We start from the raw sequence: 24,200 nt of genomic DNA, 5'->3' as shown, positions 1-24,200 counted from the left end.
CACCAGTTGGCTAAGTTCATTTTTTGTTTGAGGCCCCTGTCACAATCAAGGATACCATTTTATGTGTGAGGCATGTTTTCACATCATGGAAGACACTGTTGGCTGCAACAAAGATCTTTTGGATATGTTGTCAAATTTTTACATATTCAGGTCCCATGTTGCTCACCTTGTTCCCAAAAGTCATGAAATACAAGCCTTGACTTTGAATGTAATATCACAATTTGAGACACAGTGGAATCAGTGATATGTCTGCTTTCTGCAGCCACTATTTACAAGACACTACCCCTCACTGGGCCACTGGTAGCTGCCCAGAATACTACCACGCCCATTCATGACAGCACAGCCCCATCCCCTGGCATGATCTTGCAACTTTTGCTACATTTGCCTGGGAAAGTTTTGCATACATAACAAAATCCAGGTGCATGATCTCACAGAAATCTTTCTTGCAAGAGTATAAATGCACTTGGGTTGCTGCCTTTACATTAGGAAAAGTTCATTTCTTCAGTGGAGCAGTCATTGTGCTCCTAAAGGGTGATATGGGTAGAGACTGGATGCTCAAGCATTTCCTTTTCCTGTTATTTATTCTTCTGTTATTTACATGCTTAGGTAATGTGTTTTCAGAAAAAGGAAATTTGTTAGTAAATTAATTTCTCTGAAAACACTTAACCAGTAACACTGCTGTTAATCCCTCCCATCCCCACAAATCCAAGCATCTTGTTACAGGTCTCAAACTGGTAAACATCTGGCAAATGAGTGGCCACCTGGCAGCATGAAGGTTAGTTAATTTGGAATAGTTACTTCCCTTTGTCTTGATGATATATTGATGGAAGACAGCTTTTCGTCTTTCAGGGAGTGCTGGTTTCAAAGGTAGCAGAGGTTATTTCCTAATGTTAATGTGATTGGGCAGGTATTTGTGGAAAAACAATTTACTAAGAGCTTTCCTTTCACAGCAATCCACTGAAAACTAAAATAGCCATTGCATATAGCACCCAGCTGCAAAACGTTCAATAACTCTTATACCAAAATCATGGGATCACAAAGATTTGTCAGTATGACTGCCTTTTGATGATGGCCATAATATGTACCAGGTTTGACAGCAATCTGTTAAAAAAAAACCTTCTGTTGTTCATTGCATTCCACTGCAGCACAGAAGCAGCAATAACTCCATCAAAGTGATTTGTCAGTATGCATCTTAAGATCATGACCTTGACATATAGAGAAGGTCATGGCAATCCATTAAAAACTGAGACTTGCTGTATTTTAAAGATTATGTCACACATTATGTTTCAAGTAAAAATTGGTATTAATTCTAAAAAGTACTACAGAAAAAGTGACTTGCTGATATCAAAAGATGATGACTTACCATTTTGCAGGTTTCATGGTGATAAGTTAAAAACTTGAGACTAGTTTCATTCATGAGAAACTGTCATACAGCTACATCCAGCTGAAATTAAAAGGGGCAAACCAATACATTGACTTGCAGGATGATTGCCATACCATTTACCAAGTTTCATGGTGCTCCATTGAAAACTAAGACCTGTTGCATTCACAAGATGTAGTCATATAGTAAATTTAGCAACAAGTTGGAAAAAGCATCAATAAAAATAGCATGAACAAATTTGTCAATATCTTCAGGCGATGACCATAATATTTACCAAGTTTCATGACTATCCATCAAAAATGGCACTTATTGTGCCCACTAGATTGTGTGGAAGGATAAATTGGATGAACAGAAACAATGCCTTTAAGGTTTAAAAATACTAAATAAGATATCTTTCAAAAAGCTTGTGGAATCAAACACTATGATCAAGAAAGTAGCTAACTTAACAAGTAAGTAATTATATTTAGTTTGCTTTTTTCATGCATATTTATATATTTTTTAGCAATTTTTATTGTTGTTTGAACTGAAGTTTATTTATGTCCAAAATTACTTGGATTATTGCCATGAAATGTTATGCAAATGTTTATCCCAATGTCTAGTTCCTCCAAAATGAAAAATGGTGCTGCTTGGACATCTGATATCTAATATGGCCACCACAGCAGCCATCTTGAAAATATTTGTATCACTACTCCAAATGATTGGACGGCCATATCAGCATAGGGTTTTCACTAAAAGATGTCTTATAGTGCCTAGTTTGGAAATGGTTATACTTGGTGAAAATGGTGCCAATCTGATGTTCATTATGGCTACAATGGCAGTCATCTTGATCATCTTGTAATAGCTTCTCAGCCTGAACAGAACATTGTATCGACATGGGAATTTTTCACCAAAAAGAGTTCTTTTTATGTCAAGTTGGACCTAAATGACCTGGTGTTGCAAAAAATCCAATATGGCCACCACAGTGGCCATCTTGACTTCTTGTTATTACTATTCCATCTGGATGGATGGTCATATCAGCTTGGGGTTTTCACTAAAAGACTTTAAGAAATTTAGTTGGTCTGAAATGAAAATGGTGCCATTCTGATATCCAGTATTGCTACTACATCAGCCATCTTGAAAATCTTATCAGTACTCCAAGATGGAAAGTATTACCAGCATCAGGTTTTCACCAGAAGACTTCTTCTGACATTTATTTAGTACTAAATGAAAATGTTGCCTCTCTGACTATTCAGTATGGCAGTCATCTTGTTACTGCTATTCAGTATGGCAGACATCTTGTTACTGCTATTCAGCCTGAATAGAAAGTTACATCAACATTTGGTTTTCACCAGAAAACTAATTATGTGGGACTGGAATATAAATGATACCAATAAGACTTCAGATATGGATACCACAATCAAAAATGTTGCCAAAAATTCTCCATAATGAATGGTTATATCAACATATGGGTTTCACCAAATGTTTTCTAATGGTGTCTGATTTGTCCACAATGAAAATGGTGGTGATCTTAAATCCAACATGGCTGCCACAGTTTATAATTTGAAAATCATAATACTTGGGAATATCAGAGATGATTTCAACAATTAGTACTTAAAATGAAATGCAATTTCTGGAAATTCTTTTCAGACTCTTGTTAAGAAATACTTTTAGAAGACATCAAACTGATCAAAACTACACTTTAGAAGATGGTCCAGATTCCAGTGAAACTCAACTTAAAATATAATTTATATTCTTTTTTGGAATTTCCTAAATCAGGCACACTCCAACTTGTATCTGTTTAGATTGACTGCATATTTCAGTCCCAGTATGAATTGAAACCTTTGTATACTAGCCACTTGGCCATCCACTATAAAATGGCCAACATTATATGACCCAACAGTGTCCAATGTGTGGATGTACTTGTGTGATTTCTTGCATATTTGTTATTTGATAATAATACTTGGGACAAATGAGAATATTGAAATATGTTACCAAAGTGCATAAAAGATAGAATAATGAAAATTAAGAGCTTTTGGTTGACATATTTTTTTTTAAATTTGGTTTTATTGGTTTGTGGGAAGTCTTTCATTATACCATTTAAACTAAATAAAGTGTAAAAAAAATAAAAAGTAACCAAAATAATGCAGTTCTTGCATATTTGTTAAAAATTCCCTCTGTTCTCAGTTTTATCATAACCCAAAAGACAATTAACTTAAAATGATATCTGAGTGAAATTGCTGGTGCACAAGAAGAATGCATGCATTGTTTATTTAGGTCTTCATTCTTTCTCCAAACACACTAGCACTTTCCCAGACAGATACTGATGTGCCATATATTTATCAAAGATTTCTGTCTGGCAAAGTTTTTATAAATTTCTTAATTTTTATGTTTAAAAATTTGCAACTTTGCTGCTTTATTAAATGATTTTGGTCAAAATTATAAGCAGTTGTAATTTTTTAATTTCAGTTACATATGCAGCAGCTGCAATTTTTGGCTACTGGTGGGTGTTACCTGCAGCAATATTCGGACTTCTATGGTGGAGAAAGTCCCAAGCTGGCATAACTTTCTTGGAAATACTTTGTGTTTATGGATACTCTCTGGCAATTTATATTCCTATTTCTGTAAGTATATATATGTGGAAGAACGTTGAAAGCTGTACCAGAATTGCAAGTCATATCTTGGTGTGTGCATTGTCTTCACAGTTGTTGTTGTTTTAGGGTTTAACACCATTTTTCAGCACACGATAGGCTATACATGGCAGCCAGTATTAATGGTGGAGGAAGAACCCGGGAAAACCCCGGAAAGAACCACCGACCCATGAGAACCTACTGGCAAGCTTTCTCGCATACCCACATTAGCCGAATCCGAGACTCGAACCGACGCAGACAGAGGTGAGATGGCAGTGATCTGTAATGGAGAGCGCTTTAGACCACTTGGCCACTCGGGCCCCGTCTTCACAGTAATTGATACTCATACAGCTAAGCAATGGAATCTTGGCAGTTCAGTAATTAGCATGTTGAATTCATTACCAAATGGTCTGAATTCAGCCATCAGATAATAAATATACATGACAATTCATTTACAATGGTCTTGATATGTTTTGCCTAGGCGTTTTGGGTCCTTAAGATATAGTTTTTAGTTCACCTGTCCATAAGGCCAGATGAGTTTGTGGTATGACCTAGCATCCATTATTCATTCATTGTGTTTCCCTCAACAAGTGCTATTTTAAACTTTGCAGAAACCACCAGACCAGTTTTGATCAAATCTGGCACAGAGCACCCTGACATTTTGAGCTTGTACAAATGATGCCAATTGACCATTAGTAATGGCCACCATTACTAAAAGTACAAAACTTTACATGACTTGTTCTCATAACCTGCCGAGCAGAAATTGATAACAGTTTTGACAGAAAGCATTCTGGTGGGAAGTATGTTTTAGTTTGACAGAAAGCATTCTGGTGGGAAGTCTGTTTTAGTTTATACAAAGGATGCAGATCCACCTTTATTTATGACCACCATTACTAAAAGTAGAAAAGCCACAGTTTCTAAAAATAGAACACCATTTAAATGATTTTTTTTCTTCAAAACCTGCTTTACAGAATTTGACTAAGAGCATCCTTACATGCAAGACTTTCAAGTTGTACAACTGACGCTAATCTTCCATCAGATATGGCTACCATTTTAAAAAAAAGAATAAATGTAAATGTTGTTTTCTACAAAACCACTATTTGGATCCTATTGGTCATAAAGCATACTGGCATGAAGTCCTTCAGATTTGTTCAAATGATGCCAGTCTTGTCATAAATTTGGCCAGTGTTACTAAAAATTGAAAAACTTTTAAATGACTTTTTCAGAACTGTTGAATAGAACTTGACCAAATTGATCAAAAACATTGTTCTTATACAAATGATCCTGATTCATCATCTGATATAGCCACCATTACTAAATATAAAACAATCTTTCAGTAAATGCATCTCCCAGACCACTGAATAAAATTTGAACAAAACTTGATAGAAAGCATACAAGCATGATAAACCTGATTTGTACAAAAATGTGGAATTTTCATATATAGCCTTCATTGCTAAAAATAGAAAGATTGTTACATGTCTAGGCTCTAATAAACAGTAACAAAAGAGTGAAAACAACAACCTTTGAAAAATTTAGCAAATAATTTATTTCCCTGGAAACACACTGTAAAAATGGGGGTGAAAAACCTAAGGTTTTAGGAATCAGATCCAAAAATAATCCAAGAATATTCCATGAATTAAATTTTAGCAGTCCTAGTTATGAAATGTTCTCAATGAATTCAAGTTCAAGTTCTGACAAAAATCCAAAATGGAAGGCAGTGGTGTATACAATAGCCTTTATGGTATCGTATTGTCTACAGTTATTTTTTTTATTCATAGTCACTAATATTCCGGTGTTTGAATTTATGAAAAAAATTTAAATAAATGTCTTTGTCCAAGAATTCTGTATGAACACTCAAATGTTTCCAGGAAAAAGAATTAATCTTTTAGAATCCAAATAATTTGAATAAAAAGTATAACTCCAAACTGCTGCAACAGACACTTTCCAGTGCAAAGACAAAAGCCCAACTGAGAAATATCTCTCTAAACATCACTAATAAATCTAACTACTGCGCAAAAATTTGGAAAACCCAGAATTGCAAAATAGGGCTGTTTACAATGTAAAATTACGTACTCCCAGTATGGCTTTGATAAAAACCAATCATTTTACTTGAGAATAAAATAAAAATAAAAAGTTGTTTACTTGTATCAGTGATTTCTGAATCAAGGTCGGGAAGTAAGTCAGAAAAAGAAACAGTGTTTCTATTATTAGGTATTTATGAGAAGATTCAGATCAAACTGAATTTTCTGGAAAATAGAAAATTCCTAGTAAACAAAATTACATTACATTGACATGTAATGAAATTAAAAATAAACAAATTTCAGACTTACAAACAAACAATTAAATGAAATAAAATATAAATTAAATCAAATATACATAACAAGTTCTTTGCAAATAATCCTGGTATAAAGTGCTTCCAGGTTTATTTAACTGCTATTAGTTGCACCATGAAGTGACTTCTTCATATAAATCACTGAATTTGACCAAACTGGACAAAAATCATCCTGGCATATAGAATATTCAATCTTATGGTTCTAAGATAAAGCAAAGAATGAAAACCTGTTGCAATATTGGATGCATATCTTTCCAATTTATGTTTGTTTCTTAATAAGGGTTGTTAAATGGCTCTTAAAAAGGGCTGTTATAAGGTTCATCTTGTTGATCTAATTCACTCGTTTGCATTAGATCATTCAAATTCATCTTTATCATCGTTAAGCTTTAAACATCATGGTATATCCTCGTCGGTCATTGTTCTCTGCTCCTACCAAAAGACCTCTCTCCCTGTGGCTCTGTTACCATGTGCTCCAGCTTAAGCAGTTTAGGTCAGCTTGTCTATTGCACTCTACGATTTTGCTCACATGGCCCATGTTAACATTTGGTATGATTTTTCTCACATGGCCCATGTTAATGTTTGGTACGATTTTCCCCACATGGCCCATGTTAACGTTTTGGTACAATTTTTCTCACATGGCCCATGTTAATATTTGGTATGATTTTTCTCACATGGCCCATGTTAATGTTTGGACTATATTTGCTCAGATTCAGGATGTTGTCAGAAAGTTCAGGTCCAGTATTTATTGGACCTTCTTGATTCCTGAAATATATCGAAGTGTCCAAGGTAGAATTTACAAAGAAAGTTGTAATCGTGTTTGGCATATCAAAGTGTTAGTCAGCATTGATCACCTTTAAAAACACCATGCCAAGTCAATTAAACATTGATCACTATATAGTCATAAAGAAATATAAAATATGGTGATTGAAGATCAGAAATAAAACTTGGAATTGGGTTCATTTTCCAGAGAAAAAAAGTATTTTCCAATTTCATGTATTAACTTATTATTTTGATTCACAATATGTGACAGTGTTACTGTAACAGACAAATTGCTGTCTTGAAAACATATCCCCATAATGTTCCTCTGATGTGAATATTAACACTGCTTGAATTCAGAATATTATATTTCAGTTCAATCATGAATAAGAAATAATTATTAATAAATGATGAAAAATTTTATTAGTTATTGAGCATTTTTGGTTATGGTGCCTTACTTGTCTTGAACATAAACATGTATGTACATTTATCTCCATTTGTCATAAAACAAAAGCTACACAGTTATGTGAAATGAATTAATTAACATAAGCAATCAAAGAACAAGACTATTGAGGACGGTAAGATTTTTTTTTAATCTCGTAAACAGTTTAGTTACAATGACACAGATTTCATATTTCACAGGGAATGAATGTGACCTGTAGGCAGCTTTACTCCCTTGATCCATTCATCAGATCAACCTGGAAAAAAAAATATTTTTGTTGTTTGGTCTTCAGTAGAATGCACACACCCTCATAATAATTAGGAAATTTAGTTAAAAAATGCACCAATATATGGCATACATGCACGCATGCATGCACGCAAACAGACACACACACACGTACACATATATAACAGCTCTTTAAATGTTTACAGATACTTTGGGTGATAAATGTGATGTGGTTGCGATGGATACTGGTGGTGGTGGCAGCAGTGCTGTCTGGGCTAGTCCTTGTACAGACCTTCTGGCCAGCTGTTAGTGAAGACAACAGGAAGGTGGCCATAGCAGTCGTAGGCCTTATCTTTATATTCCATGCCCTTCTTGCTGCAGGATTTGTGGTAATTTCTGATTTTACATAGATATTTTTACATATTTCTATTGTTTTTCATTTCCAAAGTTTATCTGATATTACATCAACAAATGCTAAATACTAAAGCGGGGGCATCCAACTTTTTTGGGCTGGGGGCCAAAACAGATAAAATTCTTAAGGGACACATTAGCAAGAATAGATCCATATCACTAATTATGCATATTAATTAAAATGCATATTTTCAAAAGGACTGCCTACATGGCTGCATAACACACTATGTGAAGGACTGGACAGCATGTATGAAGGGGTTGGACAGGCCTGTACTAAAGTGCTTAAAAGAGGTGGTACAGTTTCTTCTTGTATGATTCACTTTTCACTTTTTTCAGTGCCAAAGAAGTCTTTGCTGTTCATATTGTCTTGTTTTCTGTTTGTTGTTGTTGTTGTTGTAGGGTTTAACGCCATTTTTCAACACACGATAGGCTATATATGGCGGCCAGATTTAATGGTGGAGGAAGAACCCGAGAAAACCCCGGAAAGAACCACCAACCCATGAGAAGCTACTGGCAAGCTTTCTCACATACCCACATTGGCTGAATCTGAGACTCGAACTGACGCAGACAGGTGAGATGGCAGTGATCCTTAACGGAGAGCACGTTAGACCACTCGGCCACTCGGGGCCCCGTTTTCTGTTTGAAAAGAAAGCAGACAACATGATGGATAATAAATAATATTATTTTACTGGCTTTGGTTAAGTTTGGCTTGTAAGCTCAAGACCACATATGCGTTTTGCACCATGTATACATACTGTTTGTTATACCTAGAAATGTATAACTTTATGATGGGATGCATCTGGGATTTGGAATTTTAATGTAGCTTTAAAAAGAATATCAGTCATTTCACTACAATGTTTGCAGTGTTGCAGTTCATAGTGATGTCTAGCACTGGGGCATTGTGTCACAGGCATCTGTCATGATATCCCACCCAGTCACATTATCCTCACACCAGGCGTACCAGCCCTAACACTAACAGCTTAATGCTGGGTACCTAGTGAGGCAGCTGTTAGTACCATTTTTATAAGTCTTTGATATGATTTGGCTGGGGTTCAAACCTGCCACCTCCCACATCTTAGGTAGACACTCAAACCACTAGGTCACCAGAGTCGTGATCACCCTCATCATAAAAGTTAGTTGCTGACATATTTCACACTTCACTGACTTGAATACAATTGTATTTCAAGTTTATTTCTCAAGCATTGTTCATGCTAGAATCATCAGAGTATATGGTTGTATTCATCCCTAGTATTCCACACAAAAGAAGGTCACTGTGACCTATATGTCATATTTTCTTCCTTAAGTTTCCATGTTTGGTTCATGAACAAATAGATTTATGTATGCATCTTGTTGAAAACTATGCAGTCATTACAAAAGTAGTACAGGGGCCCCGAGTGGTCTAAAGCGCTGTACATTACTGATCACTATCATCTCACCTCTGTCTGCATGGGTTCGAGTCTCGGATTCAGCCAGCGTGGGTATGTGAGAAAGCTTGCCAGTAGCTTCTCATGGGTAGGTGGTTCTTTCCGGGGTTTTCCCAGGTTCTTCCTCCACCATTAATACTGGCCGCTATGTATGGCCTATCGTGTGCTGAAAAATGGCATTAAACCCTACAACAACAACAACAACAACAAAAGTAGTACATGGTCCATATTTTATCTGTCACTGACTTTGGTTACATTTCGTCTTTTAATGTTCATTTCTCAGACACTGCACATGTTAGAATCATGAAACATGATAATGGTCTGCATCTTTTTTACTATGACACTAAACTCAGAGTGACTATATTTCACCTTTTGCTGGTTTTTATTACTTTTTGCCTGTATACATTTTATTTGACATTAAGGAATGTGTACATCAGCATTAATAGGTGTGACATGATCCACATTGGGTGTCCTGTTTTCCAAGTAAAGGTCATGACTCAGTATTTTAAATTTGTCATCACACTTTCTGTTTTACAGCAGTTTGAGGTTAATGACTGAAACTAGAAGGTATATTGCATAACGTGTTAGGTCATGTTCACATCTAAAAGGTCAAGGTCACAGTTTAGTATTTTAAATTTTCCATCACACTTTCAGTTTTGGTCTGTAAATTCTGATCTGTTACAGATCAAAAGATGAAACATGATGAATTTTTATATCATCATTAGAAGATTTTTTTTTTTATTACATTGGTTGTCCAGTCTTCAAGATGAAGGGTACATGTCAAGTATAAATTGGCAGCTGGTTTTCTTCAACCTGTCATATGCTTCTAACCATAAACCAGACAATAGTACATTATAATAAATGCCATGGTACTGCAGAAGTACATTACTTCAATTAACTATTCCGTCTTTAAGGGAGGCACTGGTGGATGTATTCTGAGGTTTGTCTTATTTCTTTTTTAAAAACCCAGCACACTGACTAGTACATTGTTTGTCTTTGGAGGTAAAATGCAATGCCTGGGATGAATGAGATTTTTGTCTCTTAAAAAGATACCTGAGCTGGTGTTTTCTGGATAAATTAATTCTCAAGTCATTGTAAAATTGTAAAGGTTTGTTTGTTGCTTAATTGGTGTTACAAGCACCAAGCCAAAAGTGCCACAGTAGAGATCTCATTTTCTGTCCACTATTGTATGTTGGCTGTGTTATGGGTTTAATGAGTTAATCCATTTATATTATTGGTGAATATCTCTAAATGTAGGCATATATCTTTATTACTGTATATAGTTATTCTGCGATAAATGCATTTAGTACTTTAACAATAGCTGTAAATAAGTAATACATACACTGTCATTGTCTGGTATTTTTCTTTCATAAACCCAGTTGAACATCTTGAACTGTTATGAGACCACTTTCTGTTGGTAGATGGGATGGTCTCTTAAGAAACACTGTATATTGTCAGTAGAAGATGTATTGCATTCCACATTTGGGGTCCAGCCAAAATGAACTTATGATATTGTCCATTCTCTGTCATCCAACTGTTCATAATTGCTATTTACAAGTTCTTCTCAAAAACCATTCAACACAAATTGACCAAATTGGACAGCATACTGGCATGATGCTGTTTCAAATCTTTTCAGACGATGCTAATCAACCATCAAATATTGCCACCAATACTAAAACATAAAAACCCTTTAAGCAACAACTTCTAAAATAGCTGCTAAACAGAATTGCCCAAATTTGACAGAAAACAGCTTTGCATGAAGTTCTTTCAAATTTGTTCAAATTACGCCAAAACAGAAAAACCTTTAAAGGGCCTTTTTTATATCTAAAAACCATTCAACTAAATTTGACCAAATTTTGCAGAAAGCTTCCATGCATGAAAATCTGTCAGATGGCCACCGTTACTAAAAACACTAAAAGCTAAGTGACTTTAACTGTGATACAAGAGATACTGTCAGATAGAGAAATGTAAGTATCCCATGGTTCATCACTGAACCTCAAACAACTTTTAAGATAAAATATTAAACAAAAGCAAAATTGAAGATACACCAGCTTGTGAATGTAATCTCATATACATATTTCAACCGGAATGGAAAGCAAAGTTTGGAGCACTTTGTTTTCTACGTTGTCAGTTACTGTTGGTTCTTCGTTTTTAGGCTAGATAAATATGAGATTAAAACATGTCTGATTATTTTGCTTTATGTAGAATAAAAAAATAAATGAAACAAGGCAAGTAATGTTGTTTGCATTCAGTAATGTACAGGTAAAGTGTGGTTACTTTACTGTATTACTTATGGGATAATCTAATACCGTATGCCTGGGTTTGTTTGCCAGAGCTAGGATTTTTCATTTGTTTTCAAATACTGAGTTAAATATATACGTTTCTTTTCTGACAAGTATTTGTTTTTATGCAAAAGTATTTATTTTTGTGTAAAATAAATAATAAAAAAAATACATTGTATTGGCATGAAAAGTCAGTCATACACTTTTTTGGCATGAAAAGGGAATCATTTATGCAACTAACCTTGACCTTTGGGTTTATACCTGCCCACATGTGACTAGTCCCTGGGTTATAACTTAGAAACTGTTCCTGACCCTACCTTAAAGTGTATATACTCTTACTTGGCAGCACATGGGGAGAAAACTTGTGCAATCAGCAGATTCCTAGGTCTGTCCTTATCCCACTGGAGCCATTTCTTGGAACCACTGAGATACATGGTGGCTTAATGGTTAATACATTAGGCTTGAGACCAGAAAAGTGTTGAATCAGTCCCCACCATCAGATCATCCCACATCTACTACCAATTTTCATCTTTGAATACATTACCCAATCATAATACCTTAGGATAACTACCACTGCCTCACAAATCCAGCCCTGGGAGCTAAAAGTTGTCTGCCGACCTATTTGGTGGTTGGGCAGAGTGATCTCCCCTTACATATAAGCCTTTACGGAACAGTGTACACATATCCAGTTATTACTTCCACTCATGCCAAGAAGCATGCTCTCATCTTGAGAGCCCTTGCAAAAGTCCGAAGCTACATGGAAGATATATCACTACAAGCTGGAGTAGCTTTTCACTTCCACAGAAACTAGACTCCATCTATATTTCCAACTTTTTCTCACTTTCTATCACGACGAACATTTGCCTTTACAAGTTGCCTCACTTCGTCATCATCACACATTTAAGTACTTGCATGTGGAGCCTAAGCAACTTCACAGTCAGTTCATTCATTGCTTATTTTATACATGCAAATCTCTAGTGCTATTATAACTCCTATATATGTTTAATTCCTTTACAAGCAGGTACATATTGGCAAGTTTCTGTCCAAGGCTTTCGTAGCATCCGGGCACCAGCTTTAATGTAATTTACTTATATGGATGGTCTCTGGGCATTTTTCCTACAAGTACTGTCTCATAATGGATTTTGTCGTACCTACTGTGTATGTCTTAATAACAGTGCCTTAGTTCCCTTTCATGCGAAGGTTTTTTGTGTGTAATGTAGACACTCTGGTAGATTTCTGTATTTCTTCCTTTCTGGTCAGACAAGTTCAGATCAGCGCTCTATGCATGGTTTATTCTGTCACCTCCTGCACATAAACTTTAATCATACTAATCGAGCACTTTGTCGCTTGCACTTGTTAGGTTCGGGCTACATTATTTACATGTGTGCATGTCTTTATGCTCTGAAGAACCCCTTATTTATGTGTAATTCCATCCTTTCTTGTATATAAAAGGGAGTTCTTTTACCACAGTATTTTCAGCCTTGGAACACCATGCTTCAGTGATTCTACCTGTACAGTCCATCCTTGACCTTCCCTACAGGTAAACATTGTCATTGAAATCATTGGCAGTCATTTTTTCCAGGTAACCATCATTTTGTATAGCTCTGCACCCACATGGTATTCAGACATAAAATGTGCAGACACACAGTTTTATAAACGGGTTGTATTATCATTATATTTTACCTGTATGCTTCCTTACCTTATTAGACTTACCAATTTCTGGGTCACCCTTTTAATGATTTAGCTCTGCATGGACATTGCATTCTAAGGCAGGTGCTCGGCTACTGTTTATGTTTTGCTCTATTTTGTCTTACAGATTAGAACTATAGGCAAAGCGCAAAAAAACATACAGCTCAGACCAAAAACATCACCATTCTGCATGATGATTTTTTCCTCAGTTTGAATCTTTCTGGGTACAAGGAAGATAATTTAACTTACCCGTTAGCCACAAGGCATTAGACATTGACATGCTTGGAAACAACTTCCGGCATCCAAGTAACCACCACAGGACTCATCATTTTTTAACTCCTCCTACCTTGCCTCCTTGGGGTCCCACTTGATTCCTCCTATATAATAGGACAAAGCTAACAAACAGCCAAGTTCCCTCTCATTCAGCAGACATACGGACAGGTTACATGGATCAGATATACCATAACCTGCCCCAAACTGATGATCCTAATGATATCCTCCTCACACTGATGGGTATTTCCGTTGTGACCAGCCCAGGACATATACTAGAGATCATGAAGGGCCAAACATCAATCAATAACAGCCCGGGCTTCCAGTACGTCAAACCCAACTTTTGCCGACATGTGCAGGGACCAGTCTAACTCATAACACCTCATGATACCACGAGTAGATCCTTGCACCTCAACATATGTCGCTTTGCAGTTTCTCTACACTCGGCCACTAGAAGAGCCTCTTTACTCAGCGACTTTCTTGAAGTGACAGTACCTAATTCAGGGCATCGCATAGGACTGTAGCCTCACTTCACACAATCAAGATAATATTGCTTGTTCTCACAGTACCTTCATCTATTTTACCTAACACAAGGGCATGGGAAGATTCTGCCTTCCAAGCCTCCATTGAGGACATTTTTCCTCTGACTCCATCAACAACATGCATCAGCGCTCCAGCATCTGTTGATCTTCAGTGAATGGAAAGTTCTGACTTGAGTTGCATTCACAGTCTAAAGGGAGAGCTACAGACTTTCAGACCCACCTTCGTCATCATTTTATTGATGGTTCTAACATTTACTCTTCCACCAGCTTTTCATTTGGAACCCCAGCATTGACAGTGATCTTGCTGTGTTGGGGATGACATAGCCTCATTCCAAATATATGGATCGGATGGCCTTTATTGACACTTCATTGTTGGACTTTTGTTCTTTCTGGCTATCTTCCAACCAACAAAATATAGCTTCTCTTCTCCCACTCAGAACACCTCAGTGCATGCATGGAAGAGAGTCTCAAGCTTAGAGCACTGCCTTTGTCTGCTTCCTTAAGTCCCGATGGATGAAGTACACTAACAAGCCATCAAGGAAACAAGATTCTTTTCCTTCTGCAACCACAGTGTTGATACAGGGATAGTAAGGGGACTCAACAAAAGGACCCAAGGGCCACTCATAGGACACGAACCTCTGAAAGCCATCCTATCGAAGCTCTACCAATCGCGTACCATGCGGATATAACACCAAGAGGGTTCTATCATTCGTTCCACACCTTTTTCTTGGTCCCAACAGCAAACAACTCTCTTCATCTGGTCATTGGCCTAAGCACCCTCAGTCCATTTATCCACTCCCCTTGGTTCCCACTGGAAACACCACAGCACATTTTGAACAATATCATCAAGAAAGACTTTGCCATCACTGTGGGTTTAGGCGGCACATACCTTCGTATCTCTATTCCTAAGGCTCCCAGAACATTCCTGCGATTTGCCTACATCATATATCTCTATTCAATTCACCCCCATGGAGGCTCCACGTCGTTCCTGGGGTCTTCCGTTATCTGATGAATCGAGTAATGGCGCATGCCTGGATCATTTATATGGTGATAACCTCAGGTTACCTGGACAATATTCAGCAATAACATCAATGAGTTAGCTCCAACACATCATGATAGCCCTTGTTACCAATCTGGACATTTTTTTCCCTTTTGAAGCTGCGCCCCAACAGACGGAGTTTTCTCCAGTCTGGCTACCTGGAAGCTGTCTCAATACCTTAGGGGACCAGAGATGGTATCTCCAAGATAAGGGGATGTACCTCCTTCCACCTCTTACATATTCTCCTAAGGTATTATGATTGGGTAACATAATGGAAGAAGAAACCAATTTTTCCTAGTAAAATATGTTTCTTTGAAAATACTTACCCAATAATAATACACATCCAGCCTCCCAGCAGTTACATCCATACCGAGCGTGCCCTCTGCTTCAGTAATAACTGGGATATTACACTGTTCCACCAAGTCTTATATGTACAGGGAGATCACTCTGCTAGACCACCAAATAGGTTGGCAAGCAACTTTTAGCTCCCTTAGCTAAAAGTAGTATCTGGGAGGGGATGGATCTGCAAGGTAGTGGTAGTTCTTTTCAGGTATTATGATTGGGTAAGTATTTTCGAAGAAACTGGTTTTTCTGGATTTTCTTTTAAGCCAAGTGGTTTTTTTAATTATTTTAGTAAGTAAATTTGTGACAATATTAAAAACAACAAATCTCTCAGGTACTTTAATAAGGTAATACCATTTTAAAGTGTTTAGTAACCTTTATTAGGTTTGGTTCAGCAGTGCATAAAGTGACCTGCTGAAGGTTATTGGTGTACTTAAGAAATGTACAAACAGTAACTGATTTGGTTAGGCTGTGCCCACTAGACGATGTTGTGCCCAAAAGGCACAATATAGTAAATTCGTTCCCAAAATGGGCGATGAGAGTAAAGCCAGTTGGCACAATACAGCCAATTCGTCCACAAGATTTTACACACTCTACTCTTTTCCGAACTAATCTTATCCATAATTTATTTTATCTACTTGATGTTATTTCTGTTCCATATTTTTTCCTCAGCATGACTTAGTCAGTTTAATTCCATGGAAGAATTATTTTGCTAATTTTTATAACTGGTTCCTGTATTTTAAAATTATTTGTTTTGTTCTGTTTTAAATTTGTTTTTCAGAGAGGAAAACTTTGCATAGCCTTAAACCAGTGAATCTCAATTGTCTGCATCATACCTCTACTTTAATAGGCAAACTGGCTCACAAGTTTGGTCAAATTCTTTTCAGTGGTTTTTGTTTACCCAAATATTCTTGGGGATAGAGACATGAAAATTTGCAACTTTCTTTGTCTGCCTAGAAAATCTAAAGCTCCGTCACATGGGTCACAGCAATATTTTAGTATCACGTGCTTTTGGTAACCTCACCACAGTAGACAGGGGACAAATATTCACTGAATTTGATTTTTAATGTTTACACTGGTTGCTGGAGACTTCTAAAAGTTTTGTAGAGACTGGCTATGTAATTATTGATCATATTGTGGTACATGTAATAAAGTATATTGTGACAAGGTTTTAATGATAGAATATCTGAAATTTTTCAGCTTTACTTTTTCCATTCCCCTGCACCATCAACTACAGCAGCACCATTCGTTCCAGTATCCCCTGTGACAACAACCCAAAATGCTTTATCATCAGAGATGCTAAAATCAACAAATCAGACTGTGACCAACATGCCCACTAAAGCTAACATTACAGGAGAAAGCCGCAGTAAATTATCAATTTAACTTTGTGAGATCACAAACACTCTACTTCAGATGAGGAGTGAAGAGGGATACATACAGGACAAATTGTGTTGTGTTCAAAAATACACATGACTTTTGTGATGCTGCAGTTCAGAATTGTATCAAGATCTTTTTACCCAGAAAACAACTGGGAGTCATGTGGAGAATGAAAGGATACATTCCTAAATCTCTGTTCATCAATTTTTCATGCATTTCTGTTTTAACAGAGATGTTAAAGGAAAGCCCATGAAGATTTTTTTTAAATTTAAAATTAAATAAATGTGTTAACCATTTCTGTGAAATTGGGGACCCCCAGGTCAAAATTAGGTGAATTTGAATGGTCAAACTTTGTATATCAGGAGTAAAAAATTTTAAGTTTAAAAAATGTATCATAGTATGTTTATCATTATGTAAACAACAATATCCAATAAAAAGGCTTTGAAATTTATTGACTAATTTTGATGTATGTGATTGCAGAATCTTTGAACTTATCTTGCAGCTGAGAGAAGTATTTTTTTAAATATTTGATGAACATGGCTGTCTCTGTTCATTTAGTCAACTCATTGTTCTTCCTGTTGTTAGAGAAAAAGAAACAGACGGTGAATCAGATGTGCTTGTATGTGTGTGTCTGTGTGACTTTTCAGCACTTGAAAATAGGAGTCAGGAACATTGATGATAAAATATTATTGTTTTAACTCCTTGAATTGAATGGTATCAAAAGAAAGAGTGATCAGACTTTTATGAAAATAGAAATTTTTTCTCATTTTGAATGTGCATGGATGCTTTATAACTGACTTAGATACTAACCTTGAAAATAAGTGTCTCTGACTATTAAGAATACTTATAGTGGAAGTCCTGATTTCCTACTGTAAAAATATGAATATTTGACTCATTCATTTAATTTTTTAGTAGTTCTCCTCTTATATAACCCACCTCACCAGCGGCTACATCAAATTTTCTCTGCACTGATAATGTGTGCAAACGTACCTATTGTGGGAGGCCACCCCTCTGATGAAGCCATCATTTTAGGCCAAAAATATCAAATTTAGCCTTTACGAGTGGCCACATTTTATCAACTATGTGTTAAAAACTAATATTTAATTCATACAGTACAGAAATTAATTTGATTATCTCTACCAATGTCTGTTTCCCGATGTCATTACTGAGAAGTATTGGCTACAGTACATTATGACATGTATGCTATGGTTAATATTATATCATTATCTATGTTTACAGGAAATGCACTCAACAATGTTGTGATAGAGTTTAGGGTTTCACACAGCTGTAGAGTTCTTCTCTTTGATGATTATGATTGGAGGTAATTGTCAAGATCATAATGTGGTAAAATTTGCTAAATATAGCTTTTGTGGATTCAAACACAAAAAGAAATGAACCTTAAAAAAACATGGTACCATGACTGAAAAATCGTGTCAGTACATGTATCACTTCGTTAACAAACAAGGAATTTCTTCTACCATACAAAACTTTCATCTACATAATTAAATTACATTACAGATATCAACATAGGAATAAATCATCATAAAATTTTAAGATTTATTCTCATAAATGGAATACTCTAACTTTAGAAGAAAATCTAAAAGGTTTTTGACTCAACAACAATGGGTAGAGTTAAAGAAATCTTTTTTTTAAAAATTGATAATGGAAAGACAAATAAACAACATCGTAATAGATAAGGAGAATATTCTGCAGCATTAGAAAAGTGGACTTAATGGAAAGAGAAATGATTCTAAATACCACGTGATGTTTATATCAAGATTTAAAAAAATACTTTTTTAATGATTTTGCGCTGCATGTGTCAACAATACCCTACTCATATTTCATGCTTAATGTATGTTCACTTGAAATAAGTCTTTTCTTAAGACAAGAAGAACCTTTTAGAAATGAATGTTACTTTTAAATGAAGATGTTGAATGATTTGAAGTTATTTGTAGCTTTCTTACTACATACACATAATGTACTATTCACAAATATAGTCCTCCACTGGAAAGACCACCTTTCTGATAAGGTCACTTTCTCTGTGCAGAAGAGGTGGCCATATAAGAGGGGGACCACTGTATCCCTAAAACACTCGACACTGGAGCTTCACTTATGACTCTTTGATGAGATTCTTGTAGATGCAAATAGCTACTAAATCATGACTAACATTGATTACAAAACAATACTGTAGAGAAGGAACTGTGTAGATTGCTCTCTTGTCTAATACGTGATACGAAAGTTGACTTTGTATGTAAACAGCAATAGCATAGAGTGAAGGCGGGAGAAGGGGATCTGGACATTGGCTCCGTGCAAACCAATGTCAACCTGGAATTCTCAGGTTATTGAAGTGGCAATGACAAGACTGGGAGTAACTATTAGACCTAATTCCCTCCATAGGGTGGACCCAAAATTTAATTGATTAAAAACTTCAGATTCATATATGGTCTTCATATTGTCGTTGTACTTCACTCATTGTTGTTTGCCAATTGAGACATGTTTGATGGGCTGCCTCATTGAAGTTGGCAGGTGTATCTGGTCCCTAGCTAACGGTTTATCACCCTTTTGATTAAAGTACACATTGTTGGTTTCAGGTATGGGCTTATTGCATAATTAACACCTACCCTTAGTATTTTTCATCAATATCATGAGAATTAAACCCCAGCTAAATATAGATGCTATACAGTCATTAATATCATGAAAAATTACATGTACACTATTTATTATTTTTAAGCTTTGTGTTGTCTTTATTTATAAATCTTTTGAAATCTGTCTGTCTGTAATTCTGATTCCTCCCAATCTGCAGGGTGGAAATTCACCAAGTGTTGTACAAATGTTACCTGTCAGGTACTCATCAAAAACTGAAGTAAAATGGCTTTCTCCCCTAGAATTTCTAAAAGAGGCTCAGAGGTCCAGTATACAAAAATATCAGTTACAGAGACGTTTTTGAACATTCTTTTACCAAAATTTCGTAAATAAAATTACAGCAGGAAGATGCATTGTATCTTTAAAATGTTTGGAGTCAAGACCCTTGACTCTGGGGTGGGGGCAGATTGTAATAAAAGGCCTGCATGCCATGGCAAACCATGGAATGATCTTGGGTTTTAATTCTAATATTAATTCTGTTGAGAAAAATTCTGGGCAATAAATTATCTTTGCATAAAATTCATTTTTCTGTAGAACTTTATTTCAAACTCAACTAATCATGGGAAATTTATCAGGTCTTTGAGAAACTTTTTCTACTTTGTGGATACATAATGACAAAATTGATGACATTGTTTCAGTTTGATAGTATTGTTTCATTGGTTACTTAGAGGCTATTTTGGTATTTACAACTTACATAATCTCCAATGGCAATGAAAATTTTCATAGTTCATATCAAAACATATTTGGTGATGGAAAATTTAAGGTTTTTTTTATTTTGTTTGCTGGTATAAAACGTTTTTGGAGGATGAATAAATGGTATTAAGGTCAAATTTTAGGACAAAAGAACATGCAGTAATTCTCAGTTTAACAATCAATCCGAAATTTTATTTAGAGAGAAAATTTGTTAGAGAAAGAGAGGAATTATGAGGGAAGATGTTAGCTAATCCATATGGATTATGATGGGCTAATGCTGAACAGGAGCTAGGTCAAGCCAGTTTCTGCTATGTTTAATAATCAGGCACATCAGTATTTTTAACGGACAATATGGTGACTACTTGGGAAATTCTCATACCAAAAATTGCTGTGAAAGTCTTTTGCATTTTGTTTGGCTTTTAATGCATCAAGTATCAGGGAGGCTGAAAGTCAAGGAAATAAAAACTTCAAATCACACTCATGGAATGTCGCTAGAAGTGGATGAAAATTTCACTCAGAACTGCATGAGATTGCCCTGAAAATTTTGCCAACAATAATTACCAGCAAGTATGGATCATTGAAATTAAATGCTAAATATATTAAACATTTTTCAAGGGGAAGACATCTGAAAGCATTACTGATTTTTTTAATTACTTTAGTATTGTATTTGTTATATTTTTACTAATATTTATTAGAAATGACTTGCATTTAAATATGTCTTATACACATAACTTAAAATGCCTTGTGAAAAATATGTTTGCCATCTTTATTTCTATGAATAACCTATTTCTTTTGTGCATCTTTTCTTTCTTTCTATGGGAATTAAAGACTTATGAGGAACAATTTAGTTTTTGTCATTTCCTATCAACAAAGGGACATGTACCCATTGTTCTGACTGCTAATTAAAGCAAAAACAAACATCACTGACTCTGCTAACTGAAAATCATTTCTCACCTACACGTGTACAAATGAGGGAGGTAGAGGCATTGTGCAAATCTGTCCATAAGACATACTTTTCAGTCAAATGCTGGAGACATGTTGAAAAGGTTGCTCTAAATTTCAAATCTAATGAAGAAGATTATAATAAACCTTCCTCTCTGAGAGAGTTACGAGACTCTTGACCGAGCCCATGCCACTTAAGCAGGACCAGCTGATATCCACAATCGAATTTGGAAGCACTTACCTAACACAGCTGTAACTACTAGGCAGTAATTCACATTATGGGTATGGAAGGGCAGATAATGCAGCCAAAGATGCACTGCAGTCACCTGTTTCCAAATGGAAGGTTCTATGTACTAACTTCAAATATTGTATATATTGGCATGTTCCTTTTATTTGGCAAAATATGTGGAATGAAAACTCTATGGATTTCAAAATGCCAAACCCACTATTGTACAACTTCATCCCTGGTATAGAACAAATTGGAGAGACAAGGCAGTATTGTTCAAATTGCATATTGGACTCCTGCATATCTTTTGAAGGGTGAATCTCAACTTAAGTGTGTACCATTCCAAAGTACCCTGACACATTCTTATCACGTTGATTTTCACCCTGTGAGATGCAAGTATTTTGATGTGAACTGCTTGAAGGAATTATATCAGAACATACTACCTGAGAAAATCTTTGACATTAACTGAATGGGGTTTATGCAACATCGTGCTTCATGATTTGACATGTTTTACCTTTATCTGTTACTTGTAAAATCTTTTGCATTGTACATATTTCCTTGTACTTAAGTGTATATTTATTGGAAGCTTTATCTTCCAAAATTTACGTGCAATTCAGTTTTACATTTATTTAACTTAACCTTTCATTGGCACTACATAGCCACATTTGTGCTGAGTTGTCATAAAACACTACCGTGTACATACATACTAGAAAAATGCCACATCCTACACACCCTTCTCTGATATAACATGTCTCACTGACTTTGATTCATGTTTGTATTTATGTTTATATGATTTGCTATGCACTGTTTGAGATGAAACTGTTCAAAAAGAACTGTTTCTTTGTATTACACTATTACAAAAAGGGAACTGGTGGGACAATTTGGACTGGACTTTACAAATAAATACACCTCATTCTAAGTTATGGCCAGTATGAAATTCTTGGAAAACAAAATACATGTCCTGGCCTTTCACTTGTATGTCAGCTTCTTTTAGTGTTTCTCCAGCTAATATTTTAACATGTAGAAGAGTTTGTATCCTACTTGTGCGAATAGCATTGAAATTTGGAGTGATTTATTGTAAATCTAATTTCAGCTTTTTTCCATTTGCATTCAGATATTTTTGTAAGTATGCTGTTCTAAGATGAGGAGATCCTATGTAGATTGTCCTGTTGTGTAAATTTTAAAATGAGTGAGCTGTTCTACTGTATAGCAGCTTTCATACAGTTGTACTTATCACAATCAATATATACTCAAAAACGGTCACAATTTTCTACTATATATTTTTTATAAATGCGCATTCGTTCTTTCTGAATACTAATCAAATCTCATTGTTCTTTATGATTTTTGAGACCAAACTTTTCTGTGAAATTCTTTATATTTACCTTTCAAGAACTTTAATGTTTATCAGCACCATGTAGCCATTATTGTGTTGATGTGCCAGTTAACCTCAATACATACATCTCATTCTTCAGAGATGCTGTTTAAATAAAATGGTGATTTCGTGGTATTTACTTAATGATGAAAATTAACTCAGAAATGTTTTTGGTTAGAGAAAAAAACTAGAAAATTTTGATAACATAAATGGACAGAGTACTGCATCCATTATAGTATAGTATCATAAATTATATACAGTGGTATATGTCATAAAGAGCAAATAAAAGATATTTTAAATTGCCCAAGAAAGGCACATGCCCAAACATATACATATCTGAGGAGTTGGGACTGTGTGAAATAAGCAAACACAATTTTCCAAAACTTTAAAATGCCTTGAACAAATTATTATCTTTAAAGAACAAATTCTATATTGATCTTTTGTTCACTATACTGCAGATCTTGTTTTCCTTTCATTGATGCTGCAGTTGAATTGAAGCAAAAATCTGGATTATAGTATAATATGTACTTAATAAAGTTAATTTTATTTATTACATGTGTAAAATTTTAGCACAAGGGTCCCACCAGTTTAGGAAAATTCAGCTGTAACTTTTATATTTTTCCAAACACTAGAATGAACCATAATCAAAAATTGGGGAACAGTGCAGACTATCAACCCCTTCATCCCATAATATTCCATAGCCTTCACCCTATTACTCCACTAACCCAATAACTATGATCTATTCAACTCATAAAATCCTTTACAACCTTTCCACTATTACTCCACTAACCAAATAACTGATCTGTACAACACATAAACTCTCTACAACCTTTGCACTATTCTTCCGCTTGCCAAACAACTCTGATCTAGCATATAAAATGATCGATGACCCAGATCATCAGACCCACCACTCAAGGCGGCAATGCATATGACTCAAATACAGGATCCAATAACCCGATTACTAAAACAAAAGTAGGAAGATAAGGTGGTCCAAAGTCCAAGAATATCAAAGTCCACCACACAAAGCAGTACAAACTTGAAATCCCCACTGCCCAACACAAAAAAGGTAAGCATTGGCAACACATGTTTGAATCGCAAAAACTCTGCTCATAAAATTATACAGCATAAGGTGGTTAATAACTCAACTATCAGGCCCAACTTCAGATGGTGACATAAACTGTATGTAACTCAAAATATAAAACCCAC

General features: G+C 35.5%; 1 protein-coding gene across 1 annotated transcript in view; it reads left to right on the top strand.

The window, feature by feature from the left end:
* Positions 1–21,297, top strand: part of LOC149807001 (protein YIPF1-like) — a 31,841-nt gene extending 10,544 nt beyond the window's left edge. The window contains exons 5-7 of the mRNA XM_089960546.1: positions 3,827–3,981; positions 7,949–8,131; positions 16,942–21,297. Coding sequence (XP_089816672.1) covers positions 3,827–3,981; positions 7,949–8,131; positions 16,942–17,124 — 521 coding nt within the window. The 3' untranslated portion in view covers positions 17,125–21,297. The remainder of the gene's footprint in view (positions 1–3,826; positions 3,982–7,948; positions 8,132–16,941) is intronic.
* Positions 21,298–24,200: the final 2,903 nt, after the last annotated feature.

The sequence above is a fragment of the Sinohyriopsis cumingii genome, chromosome 1, assembly GCF_028554795.1.
Source record: "Sinohyriopsis cumingii isolate HCF-2022 chromosome 1, ASM2855479v2, whole genome shotgun sequence".
Lineage (NCBI taxonomy): Eukaryota > Metazoa > Mollusca > Bivalvia > Unionida > Unionidae > Sinohyriopsis > Sinohyriopsis cumingii.
This window is presented reverse-complemented; position numbering and strand designations above follow the sequence as displayed.